Source organism: Oratosquilla oratoria, chromosome 3 (assembly GCF_046742065.1).
Source record: "Oratosquilla oratoria isolate Oo_2021 chromosome 3, ASM4674206v1, whole genome shotgun sequence".
Lineage (NCBI taxonomy): Eukaryota > Metazoa > Arthropoda > Malacostraca > Stomatopoda > Squillidae > Oratosquilla > Oratosquilla oratoria.
The window spans coordinates 52,510,563-52,520,625 of record NC_134779.1 but is presented as its reverse complement, the minus strand read 5'-3'; the positions used below and the strand labels follow the sequence as shown (position 1 = coordinate 52,520,625).

Here is a 10,063-nt window from a genome sequence, read left to right as displayed (position 1 = left end):
TGAGATGTATAGCAATCTGGCAGATCTAATTATTAATGCACAAAACACATTTATCCCCCTAAAGTCAATACGAAAAAATAGTAATACTCCCAAATGGATGACGGACAGATTGAAACATGAGATCGGAATTAAAAGAGGACTTTACGTAAAAATAAAAAACGGGGAATCACACCTTAGATCAAGATATAACGAAATGGCAAAGCTGGTTAAAAGGAATACACGTTCAGCGAAACGTAATTATGAAATCAAGGTTGCCAGTCAAGCAAAATCCAACCCAAAGGGTTTCTTTCACCTCTATAGAACAAAAAATAAAGAAAGAATAGGACCAATTAAAAACGACGAAAATGTCATGATAGAATCGGAAGAAAAAATGAGTGAGGAGTTTAACAATTATTTTCTATCGGTGTTTACTAATGAGAGGTTAGATAAAGTACCTGACTGCGATCCGATTTTTAGAGGGGATGAAGAAAATAGCCTAACTAATATCAGCATTAGTAAAGAAGAAGTTATCAAGCAGATTGACAGACTTAAAGCTACAAAATCTCCGGGTCCGGACGAAATTTTTCCAAGAATGCTTAAAGAGTGTAAATTTGAAATCTGCGACCAGTTAACTGAAATATTCAATAAATCGGTAGACACTGGTTCTGTTCCAACTGCTTGGAGGCAGGCAAACGTTGTTCCTGTTTTTAAGAAGGGAGATAGATCGACCATATGCAACTACAGGCCAATCAGTTTGACATCGGTTATAGGAAAAATGCTTGAATCAATAATAGTAAATAGACTCAGAGAACACATTGAAGGGCATAATTTAATTCGTGATTCACAGCATGGTTTCTCCAAAGGTAAGTCATGCGTGACTAATCTTCTATCATTTTACACTAAGGTATATAAGGCGTCAGACAACAATGAAAATTACGATTACCTTGACTTTAGCAAAGCGTTCGACAAAGTGCCACACCAGAGACTACTAAATAAAATCAAAGCCCATGGCATAGGAGGAAAAGTGTTAGAATGGATTAGAGCTTGGATTAGTAACAGAAAACAGCGGGTCACCATAAATGGAATAAAATCTAGGTGGGGCAATGTTACTAGCGGGGTCCCCCAGGGCTCGGTTTTGGGTCCCTTATTGTTCATTATGTATATAAACGACTTAGACGATGGGTTAAATAGTGATGTTAGTAAGTTTGCGGACGACACTAAAATAGGACGCCTAATTAGGTCAGGAGAAGACGCCCAGATTCTGCAGGATGATCTTAATAAACTGTTAACATGGTCGGTGAAATGGCAAATGAACTTCAATATCTCTAAGTGTAGCGTGTTAAACGTAGGGCTACACAACCCCAAAAATAGATACAACTTAGATGACACGTTTTTAGAAAAATCTGAGTGCGAGAGGGACTTGGGAGTTCTGGTGAGTCCGGACCTTAAAACCAGGAAGCAGTGCATTAGCGCCAGAAATAAAGCAAACAGAACATTAGGCTTCATTGCTAGGACGGTAACAAATAGAAGTGCAGAGGTAATTATTAAACTCTATCTAGCGATAGTTAGACCCATCCTTGACTATGCGGTACAGTTTTGGTCCCCGTCCTACAAAATGGACATAAATTCACTAGAATCAGTACAGAGAAGAATGACCAAAATGATACAAGGACTCGGAAATTTGCCTTACGAAGAGAGGCTTAGGCACCTAAACTTATACTCTCTGGAAAGACGCAGAGTGCGGGGTGATCTAATAGAAGTGTTCAAGTGGATCAAAGGCTATAACAAGGGTGATGCAAACAAGGTCATCATAATAAAACAACAGGGCAGGACTCGCAGTAATGGGTATAAACTGGACAAATTTAGATTTAAGAAGGAAATAGGCAAGAATTGGTTTACAAATAGGGTGGTCGATGAATGGAATAAACTTAGCAACCACGTAGTAAGCGCTGAAACTATCAGTTGTTTTAAAAAACGATTAGACAACTTTATGGATGGGGACGACAGGTGGTGATGGATACGGAGCTGCCTGGTGTAGGCCTTGTGGTCTTTTGCAGTCTCCTTTATTTCTTATGTTCTTATGTTCTTATGTTTGTGTTAACTAAACTACACTACAATTAAGGAAACAGGGCAACTAGGCGATAGAAGATGAACTAACACTACTGCTATCACTATCCTATCCAATTAATCCAATTGCGATTAAATGTCTGGTTGTCATATCTTTTATTGCAAAGGATAATATTTTATTTGCGGATTAGATTCCAAGTATTTATCTAAGCGATTTTTAAATGTTGTTATCGTGTTACTTTCAACGACAGTGGAAGGTAACGAGTTCCACACGTTAACAACCCGGTTAAAGAAGAAGTGCTTACTTTCGTTCGTAGAGAATCTTTTGCCAATTACTTTGAAATCGTGGCGTCTTCTTGTATTTGATTGGTCTAATAAGAAGTAATCTTTGACATTAATGTTGTCAAAGCCTTTGAACATTTTAAAAACCTCAATCAAATCTCCACGCATTCTTCTCTTTGAGAGGGAGAATAAATTTAGATTTTTTAGTCTTTCTTCATACGGCAGATTTTTCAGCCTTGGTATCATTTTGGTCACTCTCCGTTGTACTCTTTCTAGGAGGAGGAGGAGAAGGATGATGACAGTGATTATGTTGATAATGAAGCTGTTCATGGTGATGCTGGTAGTATTGATGATGATGATAGTGGTGATGGTAATAGTTGTGATGATGAAAACATGAAAAAGATGATGACAGTGACGACGATGATAATAGTGAGAAAAGAAAGAGAGAGAGAGAGAGAGAGATAGAAAGACAAAAAGAGAAAAGAGAGAGAGAAATGACAGTAGGCACCCTCAACTTGTTGTCGAGTCCAAGAGAGAAAGAGAGAAAGAAGGAAAGAGAGAGAGAGAGAGAGAGAGAGAGCCGCAGATAGTTACAGTGTCTGTCTGCCTGTCTGTCTGTCTGTCTTTCTGTCTTTCTCGAGCGAGTCTTCTCGAGGTTCGAGTTTTAGCCCAAACTTTCTTTAATTGACGAACTCATCCGATTATTCCGCACCCAATGGGTCCAACTACCCCCCTCTCCCCCTCTCCCCCTCGTCCTTCTCCCCCTCCCCCTCCTCCTTCTCCCCCTCTCTCCCTCCTCGCCTCTCTCCATCTCTCCTTCTTCCCCTCCCTCTATCCTTCATCTCCCCTTCTTTTCTTCTCTTTCCCCTCTCCCCCCTCTTTCCTCCCTTTCCCCCCCTCCCCCTCCCTCCCCCTTCTATCCTCTTCTTCCCCTCCTCTCCCCCCATTCTTCCCAGTCTCCTCCTCCCTCCCTCCCCTCCCCGTCTCCCCTCCCTCCCTCCCTCCCTCCTCCATTCCTTCCCGTCTCCTCCTCCCTCCCCCGTCTCCTCCCTTCCTCCCTTCCCATCTCTTCCCTCTTTCGCTCTCCCTCCCTTCCTCTCCCTCTCTCCCCCGCTTCCCCTCTCCCTCTCCCACACTCCCTCCCTTTCAGCTGAAGTCCTGGTGAAGTCGGAAAGAATACATTTCAGGATGAGGAAGAGGAGGAAGAGGAGGAGGAAGAGGAGATGAGGGGGGAGGAGTCCTTCGCCCACGTGTTCAGTAACCCAATGAAGTGACTGAAACAGCCCAGCAACGTAACTGTAGGCTCAATGGTGTCTGTATTACAGTGAATTGCAGTGATGAAGCATTTAGGCCCACAATAGAACTTTTGGTCCAGAACGAGGTAGGATTAATATATATATATATATATATATATATATATATATATATATATATATATATATATATATATATATATATATATATATATATATAATATATATATGCAAGGTAACCACTTTAGAAAATAAACAAACGGAGCAGATTGCTTTCGTGTATTACGTCTTAACTGAAGATGTAATATACGAAAGCGCTATGCTCCGTTTGTTTTTTTCTAAAGTGGTTACCTTGCATTTATAAAACACACGTTCCAGTGATTTTATTGCATATATATATATATATATATATATATATATATATATATATATATATAACACATGCTTATATATATGTATATATGTATGTATATATATGTATATATATATATATATATATATATATATGTATATATAAATTTTATATATATATATATATACATAATAATAATAACCCATACATACATACATACATATACCAAAGGCTTCTTTCCCCTTATAAGAGAGGTAGCAAAAAAACAAAGGCATAAAAACTACTCCCAACTATTCCATCCCCCATCACACTCCACTCCCCTCCACCCTCTTCCCTCCCTCTTATCTTGGCACCTACTGGATGACGGGTCATCCCTGCATCTCGCCCACTGCCCTGGGTCAGAAGCAGTGTCGCAAGACACAGCACATCCACAGCAAGGCCGCTCCATTAAATCGGCGACCCCCCCTCTCCGTCCCCTCATGCAGAAAAGGAGAAGACGGGGAGAAATCCCTTCGGGCTGCGTACAATTATTTCTCATACATACTCCCTCACCCCCTATCCCCCCGCCCATTCCACCTCATGCATCACAACATCATCCATATACAACTAGTCTCCATTCACCCCTATCCTCTGTCCTCTCCCGTCCTTCCTCAATCCACATTCCCCTTTTCACAAAGCCCCTTTTACCCCATCCATCCATCTCATCCTAGGTCGCCCACTCATGTTCACTCCTTCCACCTCTGCCTTCCACACCTCTTTTACTAGTCTTTCTTCACTCATTCTTTCCATGTGTCCAAACCATCCCAATACTCTTTCATCAACTCTATCTCCCAACTCCCTTTCCACCCCCGTTCTCCTCCTCACCTCCTCATTTCTCACTTTATCCAGTCTTGTAACCCCTATCATACTTCTCAGGCACCTCATCTCAAACACACTCAAACTCCTTTTCTCTTCCTCTCTTATGTTCCATGTTTCTAACCCCTTAGAGTGTTGTCGGTACAATCACTCCTCCATACAGTCCCCTCATAGCATCCATTCCCAAATATCTATTTCTCATTACACTTTTTAATCAACTATGGCATTTACTCATATCTCTTAATCTACATTCTACCTCCACCTCCACTCCTCCCTTTCCTGCCACATTCGCACCCAAGTATCTAAAACAATCAACTTCCTCCAGTCTCTTTCCCTTAATACTCACTTCCAGTGTGCTGCCACTTTCTCCCCATGTACATCTTATCACCTTACTTTTACCCATATTTATCTTCAACTTCCTTCTTTCACACACCTTCCCAAACTCTGTCACTAACTTCCTCAATCCCTCCTCTGATCCTGCTACAAGTGCAGTGTCGTCTGCAAACAACAACTGACTTATCTCCCACTTTTCTCCATTTTCTTTAACCATCTCCAATCCCTGACCCACTACCTTGTATTTACCTCTCGCACCACCTCATCCTTGTATAAATTGAACAGCCAGGGCAACATAACACATCCCTGACGAAGTTCCACCTTTACCTCAAACCACTCTCTCTCTCCGTTTCTAATCCTAACACAAGCTCACTACTCTCATAAAAACTTTTGACTGCTCTTAACAGCTTTCCTCCTATCCCATATATCTGCAATACCTCCCACAGTGCCTTCCTGTCTACCCTAGCATAAGCCTTTTCCAAATCCATAAAAGCAAAAAAAAAAAATCCTTACCTTTTCTACAGCTTTCTCACATACCTGTCTTACCACAAAAATCTGATCTACGCAACCCCTACCTGTCCTAAACCCACACTGTTCCTCACCAATTACTCCCTCTGTTCCTCTCCTAATCCTCTCAAAAATCATAATAATATAATAATTATAATGAATGTATAATAATCATGATAACGACAACAGCTATAATGACTGTAATAATAGCAATAATGAAAATTATAATGATGATGATGATGATGATGGTGAGGCTAGGACAGCCCCCCTTACAGGACTTTGTAGGATTGAATTCAATGAAACATGCCCTTGGTTCAACTTCACCGGTGGCAGGATGCGAACCACCATCCCTTTGACCATCGCCGCAAGTAACGACGCCCTAACCTACTCGGCCAGCGAGCTTCTAAGCAGTTTTATTTATAAAATGATAATAATGATAAAGATTATGGTGATTACAACAGTAATTATAATAGTAATAAATATAATAATAGCAATAATAATAATAGTAATAATAATGAATAATAATAATAATAATAATAATAATAATAATAATAATAATAATAATAATAATAATAATAATAATAATAATAATAATAATAATAATAATAATAATGATAGTAATAATAATAATAATAATAATAATAATAATTTCAATAATAAAGATAATGATGATGATATCAAATGATAAAAACAATAACAAATATGATAAAGATGGAATAAGAAATACAGTCCCAATAAAATTCGAATTGTATTACATGCAATTGTCTCAGTTGGAAGTTCATGCCTCTCACTGACATTCTACCTTTGTTCTTACTGCCACCCCCCCCCCATGAGTTTTTGTTCAGCCGAGGACGGAACCCCATGCTGATAGATGGGGGGGGAGGTGTCTCTTTCTAGGAATAAAATCACTTGACGACAGACAGAATGAACATAAAAACAGCCTACGGTTCAAGAGTTGAAAACTAATCAAAATAAACAAACGGATAAGATAAATACATTAATGAATAAGTTGATAAAAAACAAAAATAAATGGATGAATATATCAATTTAATAAATAGATGAATAAATGACCGATTGTGTAAATTCGAGAATAGATAATAGATAGATACTGTACCTTTGATAATTGTCACCGTCTCCTCCATTGCTGACACCGGCAAAGCCATGACTGAGATGCGGGTTGCCCGCGCCGCTCTCTCACAACACTCGCACACGCGCACACGCGCGCGCGCGCACTCACAATTCTGAGTATTTTGGTCGACTGGGGAGCCCCACTGTCGCCGCTTCTCTCTCTCTCTCTCTCTCTCTCTCTCTCTCTCTCTCTCTCTCTCTCTCTCTCTCTCTCTCTCTCTCTCTCTCTCTCTCTCTCTCTCTTTCTATCTATCTCCTTCTCTCCCTCCCTCCCTCCCCCATACTCTCTCTCTCTCTCTCTCTCTCTCTCTCTCTCTCTCTCTCTTTCTCTCTCTGTGTGTCTGTCTGTCTATCTCTCGTGTGTACAAACACACGCCACCTGGGGGGGGGGGCTTCGGCAGGGGGGTGGGGGCTTCCCGGGGGCTTTGGCCCAGCCCAGGTACATCCACAGAACCTCCCCCCCTCACCCCCTCTCCCCCCCCCCAGTCGCCACATTATTCTGTTCATATTCCTGGCATTCACCCCCTCCACCAACGGTGGCACTGAATCCCTTACGTACCTGCTGGCACGTTCTGGCTGCCGTCAAGCGATTTTATTCTTTTCGGCGGCATCTTGTGTGTCTGTATGTATGTGTGTGTTTGTGTAAGTGATTCACCATGGTCTTGGATCACGTGTTGAACTCGTGAGCGACAGTTATTACCTTCCCGGAAGAGAGCTCAGAGCTCATACGGTATATGACCGATCTATGGGTAATGATGTGACCTTACACGCACACACACACCGAATTCCCCTCCCACGAGAGTTGGAGTAACGACTCGCTGCGCAGCGATACTGAAATTATTTCAGCCTTGGGTGGGATTCGAACCCGGACCGCCGCAGTGGCGGCCGCAAACGTTACCACTGCGCCATCGTGTGTGTGTGTGTGTGTGTGTGTGTGTGTGTGTGTGTGTGTGTGTGTGTGTGTGTGTGTGTGTGTGTGTGTGTGTGTGTGTGTGTGTGTGTGTGTGAGAGAGGCGGGGAGAAATCCCTTCGGGCTGCGTCAAATTTTTCTCACACATACTCCCTCACCCACATCCCCCATCACAGCATCATCCATATACTACCGTTTTGCATTCACCCCTGTCTTCTGTCCTCTCCTCTCCTTCCTCAACAGACATTCCCCTCTTCCCCAAAGCCCCTTTCACCCCATCCATCCATCTCATCCTAGGTCGCCCCTTCATGTTCACTCCCTCCACATCTGCCTTCCATACCTCTTTTACTAGTCTTTCTTCACTCATTCTTTCCATGTGTCCAAACCATCCCAATACTCTTTCATCCACCCTATCTCCCAACTCCCTTTCCACCCCCGTTCTCCTCCTCACCTCCTCATTTCTCACCCTATCCAGCCTAGTAACCCCTATCATACTTCTCAGACACCTCATCTCAAACACATTCAAACTCCTTCTCTCTTCCTCTCTTATGTTCCATGTTTCTGCCCCATACAGTGTTGTTGGTACAATCACTCCTTCATACAATCTCCTCTTAGCATCCATTCCCAAATGTCTATTTCTCATTACACTTTTTAATCCACCAAGACATTTACTCGCTTCTCTCAATCTACATTCTACCTCCACCTCCACTCCTCCCTTTCCTGCCACATTCGCACCCAAGTATCTAAAACTATCCACTTCCTCCAGTCGCTCTCCCTTAATGCTCACTTCCAGTCTGCTGCCACTTTCACCCCTTGTACATCTCATCACCTTTTACCCACATTTATCTTCAACTTTCTTCTTTCACACACTCTCCCAAACTCTGTCACCAACTTCCTCAATCCCTCCTCTGATCCTGCTACAAGCGCAGTGTCGTCCACAAACAACAGCTGGCTCACCTCCCACTTTTCTCAATTTTCTTTAACCATCTCCAATCCCTGACCCACTACCCTTGCATTTACCTCTCGCACCACCCCATCCATGTATAAGTTGAACAGCCAGGGCGACATAACACATCCCTGATGAAGTCCCACCTTTACCTCGAACCACTCACTCTCTCCATTTCTAACCCTGACACATGCTCTGCTACTCTTGTAAAAGCTCTTTATAGCTCCTAGAAGCTTTTCTACTATCCCGGATATCTGCAAAACCTCCTACAGTGCCTTCCTGTCTACCCTGTCATAAGCCTTCTCCAGATCCATAAAAGCCCAAAAAAACATTCTTACCTTTTCCCATAGCTTTCTCACATATCTGTCTTACCACAAAGATCTGATCTACATAACCTCTACCCGTCCTAAATCCACACTGTTCCTCACCAATTATTCCCTCTGTTCCTCTCCTAATTCTCTCAATCAAGATCCTCCCATAAGCCTTCCCAACTACATTTGATAAGCTAATCCCTCTGTAACTACTACACTCACGCTTGCCCCCTTTTTCCTTGTAGAGTGGAACTATACAGGCACTCCTCCAGTCCTCCGGCACTCTACCCTCTCTTAAACAAACATTAGATAACCTCACCAGCCAGTCCACCATCACTGTACCTCCTTTTTCTAGACATTCTGCATGGCATCCATCCAGACCAGGTGCCTTACCTGCTCTCATCATCTTAACAACTGCCTTCAGTTTATCCTTCCTTATTTCTCCTCCATTTTCCTCACTCATCACAGTCATTTTATCAGCACTTCCCACTGCAACTATCTTTCCCTCCCTATCCTCCTTCACATTTAGCAAATCCCTAAAATACTCTGCCCATCTTCCTCTTACTGCCTTCTCTTCCATTATCATCTCTCCCTCTGCACCTTTTACCTTTTCTTCTCTACTTGATTCGCCTCCTCTTCCTCTCTTAATTTCTTTCCAAAACATCTTTTTATTACTTTAAAAATTTTCTGTCATACTCTTCCGCCATTTCACATCTGCTTTCTTATTTTCTTCCTTTACCTTGGGCTTTACTTCTCTTCTCTTTTCTTTGTACCTCTCATATGTAACCAATCTGTGAAAGCTCGCTTCTTCTCTTCTACAACATTTTTTGTTTCCTCATCCCACCACTCACTTCCCTTCCTTCTATTTCCTCCCGTCCTCCTTGTTCCACACACCATCTTTGCACACTTTGTGACTCCCTCCTTGAACCATCCCCATTCCTCCTCCACTCCTAGTTCTACTCTATCCTTCACTCCCTCCCACTCCTCTCTCAGCTTCTTCTTCTTGTACTCCTTCTCCTTTTCCTTCTCATTTAAAGAGTTCACTCTAAGCACCTCCCTACCTTTTGTCCTTTTCCTCTTTCTCCATCTATCCTCCACTCTCAACTTACCTTCCACCAAAAAATTATCTGATATTCCTCC

At 42.2% G+C, this 10,063-nt stretch overlaps 1 protein-coding gene across 1 annotated transcript in view; it reads right to left on the bottom strand.

Moving 5' to 3' along the window:
• Positions 1–6,891, bottom strand: part of Scgdelta (sarcoglycan delta) — a 91,298-nt gene extending 84,407 nt beyond the window's left edge. Inside the window, exon 1 of the mRNA XM_076180886.1 lies at positions 6,743–6,891. Within this exon, the coding sequence (XP_076037001.1) occupies positions 6,743–6,791 (49 nt within the window). The 5' untranslated portion in view covers positions 6,792–6,891. The remainder of the gene's footprint in view (positions 1–6,742) is intronic.
• Between the last annotated feature and the right edge of the window lie 3,172 nt (positions 6,892–10,063).